The 24,795-nt window shown below is 28.7% G+C and overlaps 16 protein-coding genes across 16 annotated transcripts; 8 read left to right on the forward strand and 8 right to left on the reverse strand. All coding sequences in view use genetic code 6, as the record gives it.

Moving 5' to 3' along the window:
- Positions 1-78: 78 nt before the first annotated feature.
- On the reverse strand, positions 79-1,097 carry PTMB.146c (Protein phosphatase). The annotated part of the gene is made up of 5 exons (XM_001346935.1): positions 79-252; positions 276-476; positions 511-755; positions 781-915; positions 941-1,097. 5 exons carry the CDS (start codon positions 1,095-1,097, stop codon positions 79-81), a joined length of 912 nt encoding a protein of 303 aa, XP_001346971.1.
- A 48-nt stretch (positions 1,098-1,145) lies between these two features.
- On the forward strand, positions 1,146-2,550 carry PTMB.147 (Protein kinase). Its single annotated transcript, XM_001346936.1, has 5 exons — positions 1,146-1,286; positions 1,313-1,364; positions 1,388-1,551; positions 1,577-1,793; positions 1,820-2,550. 5 exons carry the CDS (start codon positions 1,146-1,148, stop codon positions 2,548-2,550), a joined length of 1,305 nt encoding a protein of 434 aa, XP_001346972.1.
- Positions 2,551-2,582: 32 nt separating this feature from the next.
- Positions 2,583-3,307, forward strand: PTMB.148 (GTP-binding protein). Its single annotated transcript, XM_001346937.1, has 3 exons — positions 2,583-2,816; positions 2,846-3,165; positions 3,193-3,307. The coding sequence occupies 3 exons, from the start codon at positions 2,583-2,585 to the stop codon at positions 3,305-3,307; spliced, it is 669 nt and encodes a 222-aa protein (XP_001346973.1).
- Positions 3,308-3,588: 281 nt separating this feature from the next.
- PTMB.149 (Myb-related protein) lies at positions 3,589-5,161 on the forward strand. The annotated part of the gene is made up of 6 exons (XM_001346938.1): positions 3,589-3,618; positions 3,649-3,870; positions 3,899-4,278; positions 4,302-4,614; positions 4,641-4,920; positions 4,944-5,161. The coding sequence occupies 6 exons, from the start codon at positions 3,589-3,591 to the stop codon at positions 5,159-5,161; spliced, it is 1,443 nt and encodes a 480-aa protein (XP_001346974.1).
- Positions 5,162-5,566: 405 nt separating this feature from the next.
- Positions 5,567-6,382, forward strand: PTMB.150 (Oxidoreductase). The annotated part of the gene is made up of 3 exons (XM_001346939.1): positions 5,567-5,847; positions 5,873-6,050; positions 6,077-6,382. 3 exons carry the CDS (start codon positions 5,567-5,569, stop codon positions 6,380-6,382), a joined length of 765 nt encoding a protein of 254 aa, XP_001346975.1.
- A 2,069-nt stretch (positions 6,383-8,451) lies between these two features.
- Positions 8,452-9,550, reverse strand: PTMB.151c (Carbonic anhydrase/acetlytransferase). The annotated part of the gene is made up of 4 exons (XM_001346940.1): positions 8,452-8,591; positions 8,617-8,839; positions 8,862-9,276; positions 9,303-9,550. The coding sequence occupies 4 exons, from the start codon at positions 9,548-9,550 to the stop codon at positions 8,452-8,454; spliced, it is 1,026 nt and encodes a 341-aa protein (XP_001346976.1).
- A 91-nt stretch (positions 9,551-9,641) lies between these two features.
- On the reverse strand, positions 9,642-10,699 carry PTMB.152c (hypothetical protein). Its single annotated transcript, XM_001346941.1, has 3 exons — positions 9,642-10,087; positions 10,116-10,547; positions 10,573-10,699. The coding sequence occupies 3 exons, from the start codon at positions 10,697-10,699 to the stop codon at positions 9,642-9,644; spliced, it is 1,005 nt and encodes a 334-aa protein (XP_001346977.1).
- A 21-nt stretch (positions 10,700-10,720) lies between these two features.
- Positions 10,721-11,855, forward strand: PTMB.153 (hypothetical protein). The annotated part of the gene is made up of 8 exons (XM_001346942.1): positions 10,721-10,828; positions 10,856-11,006; positions 11,033-11,199; positions 11,227-11,325; positions 11,352-11,463; positions 11,490-11,585; positions 11,614-11,768; positions 11,796-11,855. The coding sequence occupies 8 exons, from the start codon at positions 10,721-10,723 to the stop codon at positions 11,853-11,855; spliced, it is 948 nt and encodes a 315-aa protein (XP_001346978.1).
- Positions 11,856-11,879: 24 nt separating this feature from the next.
- PTMB.154 (hypothetical protein) lies at positions 11,880-12,267 on the forward strand. The annotated part of the gene is made up of 3 exons (XM_001346943.1): positions 11,880-11,991; positions 12,015-12,097; positions 12,124-12,267. 3 exons carry the CDS (start codon positions 11,880-11,882, stop codon positions 12,265-12,267), a joined length of 339 nt encoding a protein of 112 aa, XP_001346979.1.
- Positions 12,268-12,296: 29 nt separating this feature from the next.
- Positions 12,297-13,055, reverse strand: PTMB.155c (hypothetical protein). The annotated part of the gene is made up of 3 exons (XM_001346944.1): positions 12,297-12,445; positions 12,470-12,593; positions 12,621-13,055. The coding sequence occupies 3 exons, from the start codon at positions 13,053-13,055 to the stop codon at positions 12,297-12,299; spliced, it is 708 nt and encodes a 235-aa protein (XP_001346980.1).
- Positions 13,056-13,150: 95 nt separating this feature from the next.
- PTMB.156c (hypothetical protein) lies at positions 13,151-14,578 on the reverse strand. The annotated part of the gene is made up of 1 exon (XM_001346945.1): positions 13,151-14,578. One exon carries the CDS (start codon positions 14,576-14,578, stop codon positions 13,151-13,153), a length of 1,428 nt encoding a protein of 475 aa, XP_001346981.1.
- A 296-nt stretch (positions 14,579-14,874) lies between these two features.
- Positions 14,875-16,485, reverse strand: PTMB.157c (hypothetical protein). Its single annotated transcript, XM_001346946.1, has 6 exons — positions 14,875-14,926; positions 14,956-15,138; positions 15,161-15,697; positions 15,722-15,896; positions 15,924-16,009; positions 16,034-16,485. 6 exons carry the CDS (start codon positions 16,483-16,485, stop codon positions 14,875-14,877), a joined length of 1,485 nt encoding a protein of 494 aa, XP_001346982.1.
- Positions 16,486-16,598: 113 nt separating this feature from the next.
- Positions 16,599-17,366, reverse strand: PTMB.158c (hypothetical protein). The annotated part of the gene is made up of 3 exons (XM_001346947.1): positions 16,599-16,757; positions 16,781-17,177; positions 17,203-17,366. 3 exons carry the CDS (start codon positions 17,364-17,366, stop codon positions 16,599-16,601), a joined length of 720 nt encoding a protein of 239 aa, XP_001346983.1.
- A 680-nt stretch (positions 17,367-18,046) lies between these two features.
- PTMB.159 (DHHC-type Zn-finger containing protein) lies at positions 18,047-19,308 on the forward strand. The annotated part of the gene is made up of 8 exons (XM_001346948.1): positions 18,047-18,147; positions 18,171-18,249; positions 18,273-18,389; positions 18,413-18,548; positions 18,576-18,871; positions 18,895-19,013; positions 19,037-19,139; positions 19,165-19,308. 8 exons carry the CDS (start codon positions 18,047-18,049, stop codon positions 19,306-19,308), a joined length of 1,095 nt encoding a protein of 364 aa, XP_001346984.1.
- Positions 19,309-19,435: 127 nt separating this feature from the next.
- Positions 19,436-21,794, reverse strand: PTMB.160c (hypothetical protein). The annotated part of the gene is made up of 6 exons (XM_001346949.1): positions 19,436-19,738; positions 19,761-20,961; positions 20,985-21,128; positions 21,159-21,408; positions 21,438-21,667; positions 21,694-21,794. The coding sequence occupies 6 exons, from the start codon at positions 21,792-21,794 to the stop codon at positions 19,436-19,438; spliced, it is 2,229 nt and encodes a 742-aa protein (XP_001346985.1).
- A 480-nt stretch (positions 21,795-22,274) lies between these two features.
- On the forward strand, positions 22,275-24,343 carry PTMB.162 (ABC transporter). The annotated part of the gene is made up of 6 exons (XM_001346950.1): positions 22,275-22,299; positions 22,323-22,444; positions 22,472-22,730; positions 22,758-23,557; positions 23,584-24,090; positions 24,119-24,343. 6 exons carry the CDS (start codon positions 22,275-22,277, stop codon positions 24,341-24,343), a joined length of 1,938 nt encoding a protein of 645 aa, XP_001346986.1.
- Positions 24,344-24,795: the final 452 nt, after the last annotated feature.

Consider the following 24,795-nt stretch of genomic DNA (forward strand, 5'->3'; position numbering starts at 1 on the left):
TTGTAAAATCACATAATAGATTAATACTAATTTTATGATTATATACTTCATAAGAAGTATCAAAATATATTATATACTTCATAAGAAGTAGGGTAATACACTTTTTGGGTTGACGCTTTTGGCACTTTCAGGAACTTCTTTGAATGTCTTCCAAGTTTAATTCAAATTTTCATCCAAACACAAAATAGAAGCAACGTTACCACATCTATAGCAATAATTGGGAGCAGACCAGACAGTCACTAAATTTTAATCCTAAAATAGGACTAAAGAATTACTGGGAACCAATATTTGTAGCCTTCCATGACCAATTGATGTGCTCTGCAAATAAGTGTGAGATCATTGAGTCTGCAAAATTCCTTAGTCACCTTAGCTCCGAATAGATAGCCAGCTCCTCTGGAATTCACAGCCCAGTATTCTACTTCTTCTGGATCAGACCACATCAAATCACAAAAGGGTCCTTCATGGGGGATTTCAATCTAAAATGGGAGAAATTATTATATTTTGATTTACCTTTCTGTCAATGGTTCTTATTTGGTCAATTGTTCTCATGTCTGGCGATAAACCACCGTGAACACATAGGATTTAACCCTCGATCAAAGCTGCCAGTGGAAGACAATCGAATACATCCATAAATAATCTCCATGGACTGCAATTACCGTATTTACGAAGCAACTCTTCATAGAAACCGTAGACCTGAGTGCATTGACGGGATTCATGATTGCCACGAAGCAACATAATCTTGCCAGGGTACTTGACTAAGATTCAAAATAATCATGTTACCTTTCAAACACAAGAGGTACTCCATGGTTTCAACAGAATTATATCCTCGATCAACGAAGTCGCCGATGAAGATGTAGTTGGCAGAGGAGATATCTCCACCTTCTTTCATGAGAGCTTGCAAATCGTAGAATTAACCTGGATGTTATTAACAAGATGATACCATGAATATCTCCACACACATTCACAGGTGCACGTACCGGTTATACGTTGGATTCTTCAAGAAAGATTTCCTTTGCTCTATCGCAGATCAGTTTGAGGTCTCGCTCTGGTAAACACCCTCCGTTTAGGAGTGTAGCAATATGTCTGTCTATGTCCATTTTTGAAAAATAGTTAATTAAATTATTATAGATTAATTAAGTTTCTAAATGCTTAAAAATGATAAACCCGTAATTATAGATGATTAATATTTGCTAACATCTATTTATTATACTGGTAGAAACTCTGTTTACTATAATGCAGTGCTAGTCAAAGATGATCACAAAAGTGCTGACATACTAGTATAGATAGTATACTTTGGAACACATTAAAATAGGTTACTAATCAGTCATAGTGCTATTGCAGATTATATAAAAAAACCAGCGACAGTATAATTCATACTCTAAATAAGATGGTATCACTCCTAACATTCACCAATTTGGCATTCTCAAAGTAGGAGAAACCTCTTATCATTACATTGTACAATAGAAAGCAGGACCCTCATTGAAATTGTGTTTTTAATTGATGAAGCGTAAATTTTCAATTTAGACTACTGCTTTGATTGCTTTGAAAATGGTAATGCTGTGTTAACTAAGTTAAGATTACTCATCTCTCATAATTGCATTCCTTAAATGTAATCCATCGATGCTTAAAATTATCCAATCTAATTACTACTCTCTCATCTGATATCTATTTCACTCACTTCGAATATTCCTCAAAATACATGGATAAAAACGGCAAGATCCTACTCAACAACAAAAACAAACTCAACCTTTATATCAATAAATTCTCATCCATTGGGACACATTTAAAACAATGTAAATTAACATCCTTTATATCTAAGTTCCTTGTCCCAGAGATGACCTAGAATCCTTATTCTATGTTTTGTTACACATCATTACCTCTGGCAAATTTCTGCCTTCTTAACCTAATGTGAAACGCTCAGAGAAACTCAAATATTATTACGAAATAAAACAGAGATTCGTCCCTGAAAGAGAATTAAAGGGATTCCCAGAATAATTCCTATAATTATATCATGCCATCAGGTTGCTGTCTCCTCATGAATTCCCTAATTATGATCTATTGAAACAACCATTTTTTTAATTATTAGGCCAAAATGATCTACAATTATAATTTGATTGGATTCATCTACTCAGACCCAAGAAGAGAAATAGTACATCCCTCAGTCCTGTCAGAATCAGTAAATTAAAACATGCTGGCAGTGTTGATAATATGGCATTTATTCAATAAATCAAGAAGTAAGATTCAATTACAGATGCTATCTCTCCAGATAGATAAGGAAAATCAACGATGAAGCATTTTGCATTCCCCACCAGTAGAAATACGACTGCAAACTAATTGCCTGCTATACAAGAAAGGCAAGAAGGAACCCAAAATTCTATTAATTAATAAAACCAATATAAGAAGAAGTTCGGAGGACTCTCCATTGTCATTTGCAAACAGTAAGACATCAGTTCCTCATCCTCAGGCAATGTGAGTTCTATGAGTGATGACACTTCAGAAGTTGACACAAAACCATTGAATGGAGTCATTGGTAAACTGGATTTTGATTGAAAAGTATGTATATTAATTATTTATCAACTAATATGGAAGAAAATCAAAATCTAAAAATTATTCTTCTTGGAAACTCAAATGCTGGCAAAACAAGTTTAATCATCAAATTCAAAACAGACAGGTTCTCTACAGATTCTGTCAACACTATTGGAATTGATTTGAATATGGAGAAAAATGTAAAGATTAACAATCAGCTTTACGATATTGCTATATGGGACACAGCTGGATAGGAAATCTATATTAAGATGGTCAAATTTTCAGCCAAAGTATATGCATTCCCTGAAGATATTTATAGGATGCAAATACAGCAATGATTTGCTTTGATTTGAGTGAGTCCAATTCTCTCGAAAATGTTGCCACCTGGATCTAATTGCTAAGAGAAGAAGGCCCGTAAAATATTTAAATAATTATTATTGGGACCAAAAAAGATCTACCCACCAAATATACTTAAGAGTAACTTTAACAAGTATAAAATGCATGGAAAGCTAATTTTAATTATGATTTTCCTATGCTATTAACTTCCTCCAAAACTGGAGAAGGTCTTAAGGAGGCTTTTCAAACAGCCTTTGAATTAGGAGCAAAGGCTAAATAGGATTCCACTATATAACAAGATTAGTAGGCCTATAAAAGTTTTAAAATTAGTACATCTTAAATTAAACAACAACCATAAAACTAAAAGGTTATTGCCTTAATCTCTAATACTACAACTCCAAAGGGCAGTGAATTGAATCCTAAATCTGAATCAAGTTGCTGTTGAATTTATTTTAATTATAATTAATCATGAATTAATGGCTCTTATAAATTTTAGCATTTATTTAATTATTACTCTTTCTTGAATGGATTAAAGATAAAGAGAGCAGATATTTGAAGAAGTTTGACTTTTAAAAATATTATAATATTTTAATATCTTAGAAGAAGATAAACAACTATATATTCAAGTGAATATGTTTTTAGGTATTAAATACTGATAGTTCTTGAATGTTCTTTCTGATTTTTAAGTAAAATTGTGGATAAAGTTATTTAATTAATTATTTAAATATGACAGATAGAAAGGCTTGGAATTAAAAAGTATGTAACCTTAAGATTGCTCTATTTTAGGAAGACATGGCGATTCTATAATTAGTTAAGTAGTATGGGATAAAGAAGTGGACAATTGTGGCAGAAAAGATGAAAGAAGTTTATGGACTTTTCGGAAGGTCTGGAAAATAATGTAGAGAACGGTATCATAATCATCTTGATCCAACAATTAATAAAGAGCCTTGGAGTGAAAATGAAGAAAGAGTGATCTTTGTCGCACACAAAGAACATGGCAATAAGTGGGTATGAAAATAGTTAAATAAATAATTAGGCAGAAATTGCGAAACTGCTACCTGGGAGAACAGATAATGCAATCAAAAATCATTTCTACTCTACTTTAAGGAGAAGTCTTAGGAGAATCAATAAACTCATTGGAGACAAGAATAGTAATCCGCATGATTATATATTTAGCAAAGAAAAGGGTACCCAACAGATCAAGGATATCAAGCCAGGAGTCTTGTCTAAGATTTTTATACTCGCAGAAAAAAACCCATCTGAACTAAAAGATGATCACATGAAGAAGTTATGTTAGGCATGCAAAGGATTACAGGACTCCATCTTAGAATTCGCTTAATCCAAGTAGAAATCTCACATTAATCAATTCAATGAGGAGAAATTCAAGCAATTAATTGACAAAATTATGGAATTCAAGTATTTCTTGCAATTATCCTCAGTGCTCTTTACACAAAGCAAAGAGAAAGCAGATTAAAATTAAAGAAGAAAAACCACAAGAAGAGAAAAAGCAGAATAGATGATGACGATGACGACGATGATTATACTAGTGATTACAAATACGAAGAAGTTAGTAATTACGTTCCTTTGAAGAGATCTTCTAGACTAAATGCAAAAAAGAAAGTGGTAGAATTTTCATCTCATCTATAGCACATTGATAAAGAAGATTACATAGATATATGCATCAGAACCAAAAAAGGTCCTCTCTTCAATATCATTCGTGATGAATTCGAAATCCAACAGGACAATGAAGAAGTACGACTATCCTAATAAACCTATAGCAATAGTCCTCCAACAATTATCATTAACAATACATCTATGATTATCAGGGAACCAATAGTCCCAACAATCAGCAAATGACTCCAGCCTTCCCTGTTTTGACTCCCAGACAGATATTCTTTTAAAAACCCACTAATCCATATCATGAAGAATTAGGCTTGCATGATGATAATAATCCCTTGAGTAAATCTAATTTTGTTCCTATTGTCATCACCAAACCTTACACTTAATGCAGAGAGAAAAACCTTGATAGCATTGCCTAGTAATTATAGCAAAAAATAAGTAAACTTCTAAATCAATCTTAGATGCCAATGCCGATAAATATATATATAACTAATAGGTCTCACAAGATTCAGATTTGGAAATCAATATTGGAGAGGCTTTTGAAATTTAAAAGGATTACAAATCCCCAACAAGTAAATTCGGAATTGGTGGTTACAGTCCAAGTGCATTTAGAAAGTATAAAAAGGATCAGGAGACTGGTTTAGTTAACTTCATGGTTACACCTCATAATTATAAATGATGTATTGATTAATAATGTTTTCAAAAAATCCCATATACAAAATGAATTTTCATCTAATTTTTAATATATTATTTTTATTTGACCTATTTATATAATTAGTATATTCCCTTTATCAGTATTAAATTGATTAGTTCCATTTTTTATCTTATTATTTTAATCTAAATTATTCCTTCAATAAGAAAAACCTTTTACTAACATATTTCTCGTTATTTTATTTATAAACTATTCATCAAAAAATACTTTTGCTCTTTTAATTTAGTGATAAATCAGACTTCAATAAAATGAATAAATATTATAACTCTTTTTCTCATTATAACCAGAATTAATTTATTAAACTTGTAAGAGTTTGAGAATAATATAATTCTGAATGATAGAACAATGAAGGATTATTAATTAAATTATTTAATGTTTAAACCATTAAGTGGCAAGGTTATCACAGTTATAGGATCATCTGGATATGTAGGATCTAATGTAATCAAAAATGCTCTATAATATGGGGCAATAGTGAATGGAGTCTCTAGAAGTGGATAACCAACAAACCAATAAAATTGGACTAGAGAGGTAAACTGGATTAAAGGTGATGCAATGAAAGCACATGAATTTAAAGATGTTTTATAAAAAAGTGATATTGTAATTCACACTATTGGAACACTAATCGACTCATCAGTTTTAAACAATAAAAAACCGTATATTTCATATTGACTAATTTAGAGGTGATCAAGGGACTTATGAATAAATGAATAGAGACACTGCTTTAAATGTTGTGAAAGAATTGATCAATACAAATGTAAAGTTTGTTTATGTGAGCGGTTCTGCTCATCCACCCTTTTTAAAAAGATACCTAACCACCAAATAAGAAGTAGAATAACATATTTAGAATCTCTATCAAGTATTCATGAAGATTAGCATTTTTAGCAATAATAGCTGAATCCTATCATTGTAAGACCAGGATTCATTTATAGTTTAACTTAAAGATGGTGGAGTGTTCCTCTAAAATATGATTTGGCAATATGGAAATGCGTACATGACAATGCTTCAAAAATAATTCCTTAAAAATCATTTGTGGGATAAATCTTCAATGAATTCAAAGTTGATAGTTCAATTGATTTATAAGATGTCGTTGATTCATGTTTGGCTCCTTTAAAAATAGATTTGGTTGGAAAATCATTAAATAATTAAGAAATGGAAAAAGTGGCTTAACAGTTTAGAAATCTGTAATGATAATTAACAAATCTAATTATTTCTATAAATTAAAAATCATTGAAACCCATATTAGGTTGATCCATCAATGCTAAATGGCATTTTAACTACATATGCAGGTAGATTCTTTTCTCCTTTTCCATTTATTAGAGTGCTGTAAACTTTTATTTCTGATTACTCGAATAAGCTATAATAAATATTATTCAATGGTCCATAGTCATCAAATAAATTAGCCATGAATATATTAGAATCAACAGCTGTCCAATTTCCCACTAAAGTTGTCATGTGAGGGAATTTGTTTTCTATAGGCACTGCATAATCCTCTCTCCTAACAACACATGCGATAACTCTCTTTGGCAATAAGGCTACGGCATAAATTTACATTTCTTATGGGAGATTTACTTTGAAATTTTTATAATACTCTGATTATTCTGCATCTTTATTATCTCCTATATAAAATGTTGTGATGTGAAGATTAGGAGGAGATCTGTATGTTTTATTATTAGTTAGTTCATAGTACATATCTTTAATTAGTTAATTTCTTACATTAAACATCTTAATCTTAAGGGTAGCGATTCATCAATATTTTAACTGCATCCAATACTTTTAATCTCATGTAAACTCTCGATTCTGATTAATCATTTGCAAAGATTCCCAAGTATAATGGAAGTGCTTGAATTGAGGCAATTAAGGAAATCAAAATAATATTCATAAATATTTTAATATTCTAATTTTAATCTTATAGTCTCAATAAAATCAAGTATACTCTTTTTATACAATAGATATCTAATATAATTTATGCATTCCTCTTTTCGCATTATTGGACTGCGGAATAGCTGCATATTTTTAATTAGTAATATAAACTCCCTTTTCTGATGACATTCTAACAATAAAAACTATTTTATTTTTTTTTCTGATCTTTCAATGATATAAAATCAACAAATAAATATATTTCTAAGATTTTTTATGCAAGTAAAAATTAGAATAATAAATTTAAAATACATTTTATATTGAAATTTTGCCATGACATAACATCCTGTATTAGTTGTGGTTATTATTTAGTATACATTATAATAACCATATTTGTTTTTAATGTATAATTTATTCAAACGAATATATTATGCTTCTAATCATCAGCTTTTTCATTTATTTTAACACTTTTTTACATTTATTTTCATTATTAAGGTATAAAAATTCTCTTTCTGTTACTAAAAACTGACTGCTCTCTGATATAATACTAAGTTTCTGATAATATAATCAAACAATCTGATGATTTTTTTTTTCTTAAGAAAATGCAAAAATTGATTAATTCTTTCTATTTTTTATATGTATTTGTGGCATATTCTTGCTCTTTTTTTTGTCTAAAGCATGTAAGCAAGATTAAATTATTTTTCTGTTTTTTTTTCAAAAACTTAAAATTGAGGAATAGAAAAATCATCTCAAGTACTAACTAACGTAGATTTGTATCATTCCTGAGTATTACTTTATTTATTTATCAACATCGATCATCCTAATTATTCCGAACTAATATAAACTGATAATAATAACAATATTGCATTAATAATAAGAAATAAGTAAATATTATTATTACAATTTTACTTTTTATGCCCTATAAAATCACTAGTGGGTGTTTGTAATTATAAAAAGACTAAAAATTCTATTCAATAAATATTTATTTCTAATTTTATATATTTACTTGAAATTGTTAAAGATATCTGTAAATTTTTATTTTACTAGGGCTTTGTTGTTCACTAATCTGCATTAAGAATCTAAAACAAATAGTGAATCATGAATAATGAAAAAAGAGAAGACATATTCAAAATGAATCAATTAATAGTGATATTATTGTATTACTCAGCGATAATTGTTATACCCTCCGAAAATTTATGTCATATTCTAAATAATAGAGAATTGCTTCTACTATTATTTAAAATTAAAACTCGGCCTTTTATATTCATCATTAGTTTAATAAATAAATTATTAAATAAATTGTACATTCTAAATAGTATTTAAATGCCGATTTTAGTATAGATGATATAATCTAGCAAATATAAAGAGTTTTGATGTAATTTTATTTGATGTTTAATAAATCAATATTTCCTGCTCCAAGGTTTGTCATCAGGGATTTCAGATTTTGGTTGGAATTGATTGGCTTTAGCTTATGGGTTTTACTCAAAGTACTTCTTAGCCTCTTCATAAATTTAGTAATCTTCGCCATATTTTTACATATCTAGGAGATTGGGATTTATGAATACTTTCAGAAAATTAACTTAGATCTTATTCATATTGCTCTTGTTGACTAAAAAGATTTTCAGAGTCCATAAACATTGGTGGTTATTATTTCATAAACACTCTCTATTCGATGAATTCTTCATCCTCATATTCCAGAGGGAAATTCAACTCAGCTACTTTTTAAAGAGCCTCCTCTTCAGTTCCTCTTTATTATTTTATTAGTCTCTCATCTGTGTCAATGACAACCTAAGATGAACATTGAAAATACTTGTCTGAAACTCTTTGAAGTTTCTTCACCATGAACTTATGCTAATTCCAATAATTCCTATTTATATTCTCTAAGGATTTGCAATTCTTGAGGTGTGATATCTCTTAAATATTTGGCAGGAGACCCAGCCCAAACCTCTCCTTATTTAATTTGAGTGCCTTCTGGTACAAGAGATCCTGCTGCGACAATTCCTTAGACAGAAGCACCTTATTTAATTGTTGATCCCATTCCAATAAATGCATCATCACCAATTAAACAACCTTATAAATTTGAATTTGGTCCTACGTAAGAGTTATTTCCTAAAGTCACTGGTTATGTTGCCCTGACATAGACATTATCTTGTATTAAGGCATTTTTGCCCACTGTTATAGCATTTTAATCAGCACGCAAAGTGGCACCATACCAGACAGAGGAGCTAACGATGAACATTTCTAATAATACTTCTGCTTTAAAATAACATTTCCAACTAAAACTGAATTAGGGGCAGTAAATAATGCTTCACTGATTTATGGAGTTTAACCATTAGCTTGCACTTTTCTCAAACACTACACTAAACGATCATCGCTGGCTTCGCTTCCAAGGATATCATTTCCTTGTGAGAGGAGGCTTTTTCCAATTCTCCTATAGTATGGCCCGACTGTATTTAATACAAAGGAATCAAATAATTGGAGAATCTTGACTTTGAACATAATTATTTATGTAATATTAATAAGGAAAAGTATACCTTAGTCTTTTTATAATAAAATTTAGACAAACAAGAAAACACTCAATAATAAATATTCAAACTCTTATCACAGAAAATAAGGGTCTAATTGTAGTTAGTATGGGAGAAGTAGATCGTTTAATTATGATTTTTGTTTTGACCATGTCTCTAATATTCGAAGTACATTAAGGATTATCAGTAGAACTAACTAAGCAACTTGTGCTTCTGCCAATTCTAATTTTAGCTTATTCGATTTCTGTTTGAGTGAGTTTGCTCAAATTATCATTCTGAAACTCTTAGAGTTCTTTGAATTATTCGTTATCATCAAATTGCACTTAATCTTCTTCGAATGAGTTTGCAAACTATCGGGCTCCCTTGTTTTCACCCTTTTCCACTTCTTCTTTAATTGAATTTTCCAGATTCATATTAAGAATTATATTATTAATATTAAATTGAATGTTAGCTAATGACACAACTCGAGAGTGATTGGGTATTTTGTTATGTATCTAACCAAATAATTCAGCTAAAATTAAATCAAAAGGTATAATTACTAATTAAATCTCTTGGCACAAAATTGTCTCCATAAAACTTTTATTATTATACGACGTCTTCCTTGTAGATTAGCCAGAACCATTATTATTTTTTACTTTTGAATTCAATGGCATCGCCTTCTCTCTTACCTTTAATTATTTACCCATAGAAGGTATCTCCATTTTTGTAATGCTGAACGCAGAACCCATCATATTCCCCTTTCTTTGTGAGTCCGTAGGTTATCATGTTAGTAAACCTTTTGATTAGTATTTTATCGCCATAGGAGTTGTTTTTAAAAGGGATTACTTTATAGAGGAAACTTTTATTATGTATATTCTCAGAGTCGATCAAATTTGAATTGTCATCAAAATGCAATTTAATACACGAATTCTACAACTTGTAGATTCCAATGTTAATTGGCTCAGAGTCTTTGAATTCCCCATAATAATATGCTAAATTATATTGGTTGTTATTTACATCCGTCGGGGTTTATTAGCAAACCAAAGCCTTGGAGATTTCCTCTAATAATGGTTCCTACATAGAGAGAACCATCAGTTTACAAAAGCATGTCTTTATCAAGGATGGAGGTTTAGAATTATTGCATAAATAAAAATTAAATAATTAAATGCTACCCAAAATATAAGGATAATCAGTTGGAAGAAAAGAGAATTTGGCATCTTAATAGATTGTCGAAGATCATTTAAAAAATATACTAAAAAAACAAGAAAATCAAGTATTTTGTTATTCCAAAACCTTTTAGAATTACAAGGCATGGAAGACACCCTATGCTCCCAAGAATCCTCATTCACCATTTGGGGATTTTCCAAAGGAATACATCCCAAAGGAGAAAGCCAACAAGCAAAAAGTGATGGAACCTGTTCATGAGACCACTTAAAATGCCTTGATTACTAGTAAGAATGGTGATTTAGCATTTTAGATAAATATTAAGGGACTCATTAGGGAACAGGGGGAAGAACAAGTTCATAATTATTAAAGAAGGAAGAGTATAAGCCAGCACCACCAAAAGCAGGAGCCTATGATTAAAGAACAATTACAGTTTCAGATTTCAGGAGATATTACGATAGAGGAGATTTACCAATTAAGGTAACTCATACACAGTTATATTGATAGGTTGATCATTAAGGGAGTGTCAACAGAATCATCTGGAAGATATCCCCAGAATAATTAGACTATCACCATTATTTGCCCATCTTCTTTGATGGATTAAGGGTATGACCACTTTATTAAATCAATAGGAAAAAATGGATCCTTACAGATTCTTAGCCATTTTGGGCACGTATGGTTTACTTGAGAGTGGGGGTAATAAGATATTGCCCGTAATTCCATAATTGATTATTCCAATTAAAAGTAAAAGCAATCTTCTATTTCGATAGCTAATTTAAACACAAGAGATATAAACATTATGGAAGTGTAATTAAAAGTTTTACAGAAACTTGTATTGAGTGGAGAAATGGTGGGCGAAGCGTTAGGTGAGCATTACATATATATATATATTAGTACCTTATTACAGATAATTGTTACCAATAATGAACTTATATAAAAACAATAATTCAAATATAGGGGATAAAATTGAGTATAATCAAAGGAAGAGAGTCAATGTTGGGGATTTAATATAGGAAACACTTGAACTTTTTGAATAAACAGGAGGAGAAGTAAGTGTTTGATGGATTATTTAATAGGATGCTTACATAAACATAAAGTACATGATACCAACATACGAGAGCTGCATTTTAAATTGATTAAGAATAATAATATATATATTAATGATTAAACAAATAATTCTCATATTATTAGTTGTTTTTGTTATTCAAGCCAAACATTAACATTTAAGACACAGCAAACATCAACTGGGTCACAATTTAACTATGAAACCAGGTATGATTTTATATATCTGTAAGGCGAATCCTGCCTACCTAACACTGATTTGGGGGGATAGAAAAAGGAGGAAACATCGGCTAACCAAGCAAGAAAACATTTATCAGTAATTAGAACTCTCATATTTCTTAGAAATTCGCTGATCACTTGACAGAAGAGAATAGAAAAGCCGAGGATAAATAACCATTCCCTAACATTTATACATATTAAGATTAAAATTGTGTAGGAAACGGATAGGATCCATCAAAAAGAGACAGAAGAATGAGAAGAAGTTGAAACCAACTTTTGATATTAATAAAACATTATCATTGAATTTCAATTGCTTTCCAAAGAGTGCAAGTATCTTCAGGCTTACCAGAATCAATACTTAGTAAAGAAACTACAAATAAACCTTCAGAATTGCATAAGTTGGCATTTGTTTACAAATATTACCCAGAGTCTAAGTGTCGTATTCCTAAACAATAGTAGTAGATTTTACTTATGTTGTCTTTGAATTTTTCAATTTGCCAAACATCCCCATTTTCACTTCCACCCACATTGATATAGCCATTGTTACTGTTTTGTTGAACCTTTAAGTAACATTTAGTTAGAGGATGATATAACTATCACTTTAAAAGCTAAATGAGTACTTTAATTAAATTCTCATCTACATTTTCGACAGACCAATTGTCATAATCATTACCACACTCTTAGCAACAGATCACTTCATTCAATCGAGAATTGGGATATCGAATTCTGTGAGAGTGGAGGTATCCTTTAAAATTTACATTTAACAATTAGATTGTGTTATTGCTTATAGAACTCTTTCTCAAATTTGATGTACAAGAAGTTAAATGACTGTCTTTGATTAAACTTTCATCTGGGTTCGATGTACCTGTCTCTTTACCAAGTTCTTCTTTGATGATCATTGTACTCACACTTGGTACCAAAAGAGTTTTGTGCCGATCAAACATACACTGCTCATTCACGCCCTCTTTTATACAGATTCCTTTTCTTGGTTCATAGGAAATTGACGATCTATAAGAACTATTTGGATTTTGTTCTTTTTTACAAAAGTTACCCATTAAATTATCTAATATAAATTACAAACTAGAACAATTAATGTTTCTAATGTATATATACAATATAAAATATTGCTTGACATCTCATCTTTAATACATCATTTAATCTAAGAATTTATTTGCTGAGCAGCTATCGGATCATACTAACGAACAGATTATTCTTCTACTTACTTCTACTTGTTTTTTGGTTAGCTCAATAAGAAAAAGTCTTTAATATGAAAAGTTTGATTTTCATCATCTAAATTTTCCTCTTAACATTACGCCAATGCTTACTCTAAATCTTAGTTTAAGTTTTTATTGGGCGGCTTTAATAGAATGCCCATTGAATGACTTTCTTATAACTTTTTACGTCCAAAGTGATACTGCAAGAACAATTATATTCTTGACAGTTCATATATGATATTAATATAAACAAGTCGTTTTTAAGCCTACTCGACCAAAACTGCACAAGCTTTTTTATCATAATTTACTTTGGAGTTTTTGATTTATTGATAATCAGTGAAATAAAAGCTCAAAACCTAATCTATAAAATTATATTCTAATAATTTCTCATTGTAGTAGAGTATTACATACCTCAACAACAGAAGAATATTGGCAATTGAACCCACTTATGCTAAAACCTCCCCAAGTTTAGGATACACTATCTTTAATTCCTGAGATACAGGATCAAGGCGAAAAATCATATTAAGGTAAGTGTCCATACCTAGAATTTTTTGCCAGAAATTTATAGAAGCAGATGTTGTCAATATATTAGCATCTTGTACAAAGGTTTCTTATTCTATAGACCCTAATAAAACACCATTGTCAATATAAGCCTAGGTTTGCTTGAGGAATACTTAACTTTAAGAAGAAATTACTTTGTCTATAGAAAAATAGTATGACTTTTTAATGAATTCGAATTCTTAGGTTTCTGAATTAAATTATTGTAAATGAATCTAGAATGCAATAAAATTCACAGCAGAATCAAAAAAATTATCAATTTCCTCTTCGCTTGCACAGCTCTAATTTCCAGTTAAATATTTTTTCTCACATCTAACTAATACAAGCATTAATTCTCTCACATTTTCTAAGGACGAGCCATTACTGTTTTGAGACAACGTAAACTGATTTAATCCAAATTTTTTTGTTCCATAATAAGAAATTGATTCATTCTGAGATAGAAAAGAAAATATTGCTGAGGGGAAACCATTTTCAAAATTAATACCCAACGGAGTGAGAATGTTATTTTATTAGTTAAATGGATCAATTTATTAATCTTGGTACTTCCAATAAAAAAATTCAAATAACTTTTGATCTTCATCGTATTATAATTCAGAAGCCAAATTGGCTTTCATTGTGTTTGTTGACTTGGGAAGTAAGCGAAAGGAAATCCACTCATTCATAATGTATGCTAAATAACCTAAACTAGCTGCTAAAATAAAAAGAGATATAATTCCTCCTAATTTAGATTTTTGGCTTTTGACGTTAAGGCTAATTTATTATCTCAACTCCACTCCAAACAGATCAATAAGAGATAAAAAATTCATTAATAAATTATAAATTTAATATTTCTTTTGGCAAATTTTGCAATATCAGGTCCAAATCTTTGTAGGAGTATTTAATTTGTAAGTTTTAAAATCTAAAATTATATAAAAATGTAGATAACTTTAAGAGTTAAGGGTGTCATCAATAAGGAGGGTAAAACCAAATAATAAATTATAAATCAAGATTTTAAATATTGTCATTTTAAACTGATTTTTAGATGACTAAAAGTAAGGGTGAAGAAGTATTAAATTGTAATATTTAAGTTATTGTTTATATGAATATGTATAATTATTTTAAATCATTCACCTTTTAGTTCATTTAGTAATTACTAATTAATTTTACTTTATTTCCTAATAAAAATTAACATATAATTTCTTACTTTCCTTAAAACATTTCAATTTTCAGAATAAATTCACTAATTTTTATTTCTGCATTGTTTTTTAAGACAATTAAATCTGATTCTTGTTTCTTTTCTGCTTAATCTGTTGTTGATAAAAAAACCCAAGTGCCATTTGCTGAATCTCTATCTTTGGATCCATCAAAAATTACCCATGATTTCAGGCTAAAATAATTGGCAACTATACCTTTTTGAATATTTAAATCTGCTTTATTTCCTTGATATAGTGTTGGAATTGATTTTGACATTGTTTTCTTATCCTCTTCCTATTTAAAATTCGATGGAATCCGAATTTTCTAGATGAATAAAAATGTTATTATGTTTTCCGTTATCAATGCCAGAACCATTGAATTTGATAGAAATAAAGGCTACTTTGTATTCTTTGAGCTTATAATAGAAATCTTCAGGTCTAGTTTTTGTATCTTCGCTATCATCATCTTATGGATTTATCCTCTAAAACTTTTGGAATATTGATTAATCATTAAAATGAATTTCATGTTTGCCTACCTTTGGACGATTGAATTTTCTTAACAACCTATAGAAATTATCATCTATTTCAATTCCTTTCTCGTTATAAGATTCACAATGTTGGACATTAAAATTTGTATCACTGCCAATACTATACTTTTAATCATATTTCATAATATTGGGTTCATGTTTTTAAATTTTAAAAAGAGTTCCACACAAACTACCTAAATCTTAAACGTAGGCATGTCTTGGACATCTAAAAATTAGTAAATAAATGTACTCCAAAAATTAAGAAATAATCGATAAGGCTCTTTTAGGCAATGAGGAATTGGATGAAGTTCGTATGCTTTAAATTGCTAATTTGTAGATGAGTTTAATTTTTTGTTCTTTTCTGAAGTAGTGTTTGCAGACTAATTTACAATGAATTCTTGAGATTATTCTATCTTCTGGAAGGGCTAAAAGCTTAGATGATGAGTTCTTACTTATATCATTTGGATAGACATCTGTTCGATGAGATCTTCCTATAAGGATGTCCTCAGAGTCAGCAATCTTATGAGAGCCTATGAGACTAAAAATTCCTTGTAAAATTTACCCATGTTAATTTATGAAGTATTCATTTGAATGATTTGTATTTGGGTAGTTTATATTTCTCAACACAGTAACTTTTATGTAGGGTTCATTTTTGTTTAATTCCTCATTCTGAATTGGAATCGTTCGCTTTTACATATATTTATCGAGGTTGGAGTTCTTTTATCTGAATTTATTAAAATTTTAACCTTGGAGATGAGGGTTCTCGTCTATTTTGATTTTAAAAGTAAAACATAATTTCATCATCCTAATTAGAGGGCCTCGAAGGAAAGCCACTTATCGGTAAAAATGATCTTCCTCGCTAATCTCCAAAGGAATAGAAGTTTAGAAATTAGTTTAATTAAAACTAGGATCCTATCTCTAAAAATGACTCTAGTTCTTAAAGTGGATGAGGAAATGGCGAGAGAAAGTTATGCTGGTTGTTGTTGTTGTTGTTTGGATTATTATTATTATCATTATTCATTATAATAATTAATGAACTGTATTAATAATTTATTTCGATCATATTTTTAAAATCATACACAAAGAGAGCTATAGATTTAATTTTGAATATAAAGTACAAATTATTATCATTTATGTTAAGATTGATTGCATTATTTCCCGTGAATCTTAAAATAACTATTCCCATCCCCTTTAACCACACTATTAGTTGAATTTGGCTATTTCTTGTGAAAATAATTGATGTCCTCATATTCTTTATTCTATTTTAACCATTATTCATATTATTTCTATAATATGAGCATCAATATACTTTGTTATCAAAATATAAAGAAGCATATTTCTTATCCCCTTATTGACTCTCCGATTCCTTCTTTTTTTGTGTTTTATTCTCCCAATTTGACTCTTGCTTTTCTGCCATTTGCTTTGTCATAGGCTTCTTGCTTAATAGGCTCTACCTCTCAGTTATTGGCATTCCAGTTATGATATCCAACTCTACTTAGGGTTATGGCGATCTTTCCATTCTCTAGACTTTCGGGGATAGAGGAGGGCTGTATGTTTATCTTTGAGTTTTGGCCTCTTTGATAATCTGGCTTCTGTCGAATTGAGTGGGATCGTAGTTCTGTTGTCTATCTGCGAATATATTTGAATTGTAGAAGTATTTAACTTATTATTAAGTGAATTATTTTCTAGCACTTTATTAGCGAGGACTTATTAAGTTATTAAATGTTGTACTGTATCCCTAAACTAATATCACTCATACACTTCAAAAAATATCTGGTATAATTATAAAATTAATAAAAATAGAAATGAGTACTGCATATTCTCAAGGAATCATAATAATCTTACCTACTTATTAAACTAGCGATATAATAAATAATGATCATCCTTTTGTTCATATCATTTATGCTATAATGTTAATTATAGAAATAATTGAAGAACTGGAATCAGTACAATTTATTATATAATAATGAACTAAAAGGAGTTAACAAGTCAAATCTTTATTGAACAATATTCAAAAATGATGATTAGAATTCTCTGAAATTCATGAATTAACTTGTTATAAATTCGATTAATCCTCATGGCATTTTCAAAAAGACTTTTAAGAATGAAATTTTTATAGAATATCCCCAATATTCTCTTTATTATATTATTGGAGTTACAAAACAAATTTAGATATATATAGATTATAAAATAGGGTAATATTAATCGATTAAAGACAATAGTCAAAAGATTTTAAGAATTAAGAGAGACAATATACTGATAAAAGTTGAATTTTTGTCATCAAATTTCTATTTTTCCAAAAGAAATGATAATTCAAAAATTTTATTATTTACTTAAATTCAAATATTCTGAGTTAGAATGTGAATCATTTGATTCATTTTTGAAACAGAATATGTACTTTAAGTTATGTAATGAAAATAATTTGTTGAGTATTGTATAATTAAAACAGTAAAGAGTTATAAAACAAGGTTTATGAAATGTAGATAGTAATAAAGAGTTCTTTTCTATTGAGAATTCTGTTCTTTTAATTTAAAAACATTAATTTTTATTTTTTATAATATAATAAAAATATTGGATGAAAAAATATCAAGACCCAAGAGTTAAAAAAGAATTTTATAAAATTTGGGAAACAGCAAATAAAATATTTTGCAATGGAAAAATATTTACTGGGTATCTGTGATAAATAATTAAATTTTAAGTTCCGAGAATCATAAATTATTAGCTAGTGTTAGTTTTATTACGATTCCATCAATTCTATTTTATGTATTTATGTCACCTGTAATAAATAATTGCTATAATAGGAATTTGCTAAGAATGGATAAAATGGGTATACTGTAGTGTTCGTATTGATTTAACTTACCATTTACCTCCTATTATCAATAACAGTTTGTATGGATCCAGGCATAATTCCGAAAATTGTAATCTTTATTTATATAAAAAGAGGCCAGAATATGAAATGGAGGAAGAACTACTTAAAGTGCCCTAAAAATATTCAAAATCAGATTACAGGTTTATTGTAGATTCTAAGATGTTTACAATAAAGGCTCATCAATTTAAATTAAAATATTGTTCAACTTGTATTCAATCCTCAATGAATCTATTAGGTGCAATTTACAGACCAGCAAGAGCATCTCATTGTCCTTCGTGTGATAACTGCGTAGTAAGGTTTGATCATCATTGTCCTTGGATTGGATAATGTATAGGTCGTAGGAATTATGTTTATTTTTACTTCTTTATCATGTCAGTATCTTTTATGCTGATTTTTGTATTTGGAACTTGCATTTCCTATATAGTGGATGAATCAAAGAAAAGAGCTGAATTTATGGATACATCTGATGCAGTATCTGAGACAATTGCCCACAATCCAGTTAGTATAATATTGGTAATATATTCCTTCGGAGTAATGCAAATCATTTAATTTAGTTCTCTTGCTTCGTTGTCGGCTTGTGGCTCTTCCATTCTTATCTGGTCTTAACCAATATGACTACCAATGAATATCTCAAGAAACATTGGGTAGTCGAGAGTAAAAACCCATTTAGAAGGTACTAACACAAATAAATTATAGATAAAATATTTTAAAAAATATCGTTCAAGTACTCACTTGCATTTCCTAACTTAAGTTTTTAAAATTGAGGTAATCAGTTTATGAACCCAAAGATTATATGCAAGTATCATTTATTCTTAATATTTAAGAGTCCAATACACACTTAGAATCACGTTAATGAAGCTAATGACTCATTCAAAAATAAGGATGAAGAGCAAGTATAAACAGATAATAGAAATAAGAATAATTATATTTCAAACAACATTCAAATGATCACAGAAATAAAATCCTGATTATTATAATTATTAAATTCAAATTTATTCTTAAATTATCTTATAATTACTATCACTATTTTACAGATTAACTAATCATTTGATCATAGCTTATAAAATTAATAAAGACAAAAATAAAATTATGAAATCAATCTTATGATTACAACTTCTTTTTTTCAATCATATCTTGTATTCTTTTAACCTGCTCAGTCTATTATATATTATTTAATGACGTAGATATTGATTTCAATAAAATGGCTGGCATTCTAGAAAGATGATGTTAAAGTGCATTTTCAATCCAATCTAAAGTTCTTAATTTATGTAATAAAAACTCAACTTATGTAGAATCTAACCTCTCTGTACAAGGTCCAGTCTTCATCATCGTTGAAATTATGATCTAGTCATCTAATGATGTTAATGCAGTACAATATGCTTCATTAATGTTATTTTTCTAATAATCAAATTATTATTACCTCTATTTACTCCTCTACCTTTTACATTATTTTTTGTTATTAAACAATCTTAGGGTTTTGAATTAAAGGAGATGAGACTTGCTATTTTATTTATTTACCATCGGTAGTAGGAATAGATTAATCTTTATTTCTCAAAGGAGAAACTTCATAAATTGATTTTTAATTATTCTTAGACTCAGTAACACTAATTTCTCTAGAGTTTTGTTCAAAATTAGATTCTTGGAACTTAGACTCAGCCTATGATTAAGACTTTTATGCTATGAAAAATGCATCTTAAAGTTTAGTATTTGATTTTTATGGAACATCGTTGAGAGAGTCAAATATATTTTAATGTTAGATATCATGAGATTATGGATTTTATTGAATTTAGTAAGAATCCTAATAAGATTCAACAGGTAAAACTTTTTATTTTTGAGTTTAAAACTATTAAACCTATTATTAATTTAACTTTTTATCGATAGTTTCTGACATTCTTTCTAAAATCTATTCAATTTTATCTATTCTTTAGTTTAATTGATTCATTTCTAACCGTGTGTTTTATTCTGAAATTTGCAGTTTTTAACTTAATATTTATTCGAAAATGGCATTTTATTTAGCTTTGGCTGAATCATATAATTTTAATAGATCCTGCTTATCCTATATTTACTTTTAAGGTGTAACAGCTTGTTAAATTGATGATATAGGATAGTCTTAACTTTAATTAACATAGTTTCTTTCCTTAGAATTGCTAGATCCTTAAATATTAAAATGATAAGTAGGTTAAATTGCACATTAAGGAGATTAATTTATATTTGAATCTATTAGAATTTGAACAGGTGATGCTCTCTATTCGTTTTCAATCTGATCATTAGAAAGTATAAAGGAGTGTGTTTCATTTTTGACAAGAATATCAGCAAAATTTGATTTCTCTTTATAGAGTTCTTCATCTCTGGGTCTATTCTCAACAATTTAAATATCTGATGTTCTTTCAAAAAATCCTTTATTAGCATTAGATTTAAACACTGATTTGTGTTCTTTAATTGATTACTATTGGTGTAATCGTGAATTTTTAAGTGATGACATTGCTGTTAAAGCGGCATCTCTTACATGTTTAATTTTATCAAATCGCAATTCGCTTATTTTATTAAGGAAATGATCATTTACTTTAAAATAATCAGGGAAAATCACACTTAATGAATGAATTATATCTATTGCAAATTTTCTAGATCTCAACTAAATTAATACCTTGAGCTCCACTCTTCAGAATTCAAGCAGGTTGTGATGGTATGCAAACACTCCTATAAATATGGTTCAAAGATGTCTTCTACACTTAATATAAAACTTAATAAACTCTCGAGTAATCCTTATTAGGTTTTACAATGTGGAGATCTAATTATAAATTGGATTTTAAAGATATACTTTAGAATTTCTAAGGTTTTCATCGTGTATGATCTACAAATTGTCTCCAGTAATTATGCATCAGTTGTTTAAATTATTCTATATAATGATTAAGCACTGATTTATTGAGCAACCCTATTATTATGCATAAAATTAGATTGCAATAGCTCTATAATCTATTAAAGCAAATCATATTTGTTTGATGATGTTTAAATTGTAAATTCATTGATATTTGCAAAGGTATCTGATATGACCTAAATAAATGTAGAATCTCCTAGAACAATCAACACTATTTAATACCCTCTTATATTCTTTTATTTATTATTTATATTATTTTTGGTAGCTACTCTTAAATATCACTACCTCTTATTTCAGCAAATATTCCAAATACTTTAATATAATCCTTTTTAGCTTATTTAGAAATATCATTAGAATCAAGTAGATTGGTTAAAATGGAAAATTGATATTATTGTAATTATGCCATCAAAGCCCTTAACTCGGTATAACCTGTCTAGGCTGTGTTCTAAGAACTAAAAAGTCGTATAATATTGGTTACTGTAATTTTGCTAAGGAAGCTAATAGAATGTTTCTTAAATGCGTATTAGAATCTAAAGCATTGTTCAATCTTCTCGATTTATTTAATGTATTGTTATTCATATTAAAATTTATTTAATTTATAGCTATTTATAATAAAACAATCATAAAATTTATTCTAATCATTTTACAAGGTTCCTTCTTGGTATTTTACTTTTAAATATTACTAATATAATAAGTTATAAACTGTGCTAATTTTTACTATTAATTTTAAATATACTCTATGTTATCTAGATTTCAATTTCATCAATATTTATGACTAATTTTAGAGTAACCAATGCATAATAATTTAAGGAACTAAAAAAGTAGCATGTCTGATTTAACAATTGAACTAAGTAAAACAGGTAGTATAAACAGAATTTTAATATATAAGACTCAAAGAATATGTGTTATTACTAATTATTAACTTTTGTATTATATCTATATAATAAAAACATAGGTTTTATATTAATAGTTGAATTGATGAGTTTTAATTAAAGATTTATCAACTCTAATATTCTCAAGATTAATTATTACTTTTAATAATAAATAAAATAAGTTTTAATGGCAGAAAAACTTTAGACTTATGGTAGTATCTTCATTAAACATTAGTGAATCGAGAAGAACAACTTGTAAATACAGATAATAGAGCCGAATTCTCATTAGGGAAATTTACACCAATCGAATTGGAATGGGATAAGCTTATAATTAACGCGACAATTAAAGTTGGGAAGGTATATAGATACATAAGCTATTTATAGATGAGTACTTAAAAGTGTTTGTTAAATAACCTAAAAGGAGTAATGAAACCAGCCCATTTCACTGCAATTCTCGGTCCTTCTGGATCAGGCAAAACTACCCTTTTGAACTTTTTATCTGGTCGCTTAATCTCTGACAATTTATAAATATCAGGAGAATTAATGTTGAATGGAAGAAGAATAGAAGATATTGATAAATTTAATGATTAAATGGCTTATGTTATGTAAGATGATATATTGCTCGCAACATTCTCTCCAAGAGGTATAAAATAACCTTAAATACTTTTAGAGGCCTTTTACTTTTCAGCTAATATGAGATTAACAATCTCTCCAGAAGAAAAGTAATAAAGAGTAGAAGCCCTGATAAGAGAGCTGGGAATTACAAAATGCGCAGATACAAGAGTAGGAAATACTTAAATTAGAGGAGTTTCAGGTGGTGAAAGAAAGAGAGCAAGTATTGGGGTAGAACTATTGACGAATCCAAGTTTGATTTTTCTTGATGAACCAACTACTGGCTTGGATTCTTCAACCGCCTTATAAGTCATTGATCTTTTAAAAAGATTAGCAAAAAATGGAAGAACTATTGTCAGTACCATTCATCAACCTTCATCTGAAATCTTTAACAACTTTGACAGACTTATGCTGTTAGTAAGAGGAAACATTATTTATTAAGGAGATGCTGAAGAAGCTATTAATTATTTTGGAAATATGGGTTTTTTATGTCCCAATTTTTCAAATCCTTCAGATTACTTTATGAAGCTGATGAATGAAGAAGGTCTTTTAGTTGAGAAAATACAAGCAGGGGAATCTGAAGATTTCGATGAAGCCAAAATAAAAGAAGAGTTTGAAGAAAGACTTAAATAGTTTATAAATAACTATTACTCTTCTAATATGATTAGAGAATTGTAATCAAAAGAGTCTGCTGTTATCAAAGAAAATGATTCTGGATTTCATATTGGATTTATTTAATAATTTGTTTTGATCTACCAAAGATCGTTTTTAAATGAAATTAGAAATCCTATGGATGTGAAATTAAAAATATTTTAATCTATTGTTAATGCAATCATGCTCATGTTGGTTTATTCTGATGTATCATATTAAATTTACTTTAATAGTTAGGAAATTATAATGAAGGATTATAAAATCGTTTTGGAGCACTCTTTTTTATTTGTACTGGTAATGCATTCGGAGGAATCTAAGGCGCCCTTCATACATTTTCTATGGAAAGGCCTTTGTTTTTGAGAGAAAGAATAAATAAAACCTATAGTGTACATTCATTCTTTTGGGCTAGATCTTTGGCAGAATTTCCATTCTAGATTTTATATCCATCTCTTTGTGTAATCATTATCTATTATGTTATTGGATTAAGTGATATTAATGTAGGAAAATTCTTCATGCTAATATTAATTTAATTCTTAACATATCAATATGCAGTGTCATACGGATTACTTTTATCAACTATAATACCAAAAATAGAAGTAGCTACTGCATTAGTGCCTGCTTTAGTTATTCCTTTTATGATTTTAGGAGGATTTTTTGTTAACTAAGATAATATTCCTTACATTTTCTATCCATTCACATATTTATCAATGTTTAAATATGGATTTGAAGCTTCAGTCATTGTAAAATAATTGTCTTAACATTTAATAGAATGAGTTTGACGATGTTATATATGAATGTATGCCAGGATAAAAATGCAATCCTGTTGAAATGTTATCAATCAATCTATCAAAATGGGAATGTTGTTATATATTAATAGGATTGGCTGTTGGAATTAGAATACTTGCCTATTTAGCTCTTCATCTCATTTCAAGTCCTGAAAAACCAAAGCTGAAATCACCTGAATCCATGTAGATTATGAATAACTAAAATTGATAATTATACATATATTATTTGTATCATGAATTAAATGAAATATATAGAATGGATAATCATTCTTACTCTTCATTTTACATATTCTCTAACTCTTCTAATTCCTTTTGTAACTTACATTTTCTATATTTTACAAATTCTACCCAATCTTTTAAATTTAACTTTGTATAGGTATCCAATAGAAATTAATCAAAAACATTTAATCCTTATATTTTTTCTAAATACCACTCAACACCAACGTTTGTTAAATTTTTTCTTATTATCTAAATATCAAAAAACTAATTACACATTATTATTTAGTGTATTGTTCCCACATGGTTTATACAAATTTACTCCATTATCTTAAACTAGGTTCTTACCTCAATTCAATACTTTTTTGGTTTGCTAAAGGTTAGTATTCTTCTATGAAGGAAAAAACTGGAAACTAAATTTAGATAAACTTTTACTGTAAATGG

Source organism: Paramecium tetraurelia (assembly GCF_000141845.1).
Source record: "Paramecium tetraurelia macronuclear, complete genome".
Classification (NCBI taxonomy): Eukaryota; Ciliophora; class Oligohymenophorea; order Peniculida; family Parameciidae; genus Paramecium; species Paramecium tetraurelia.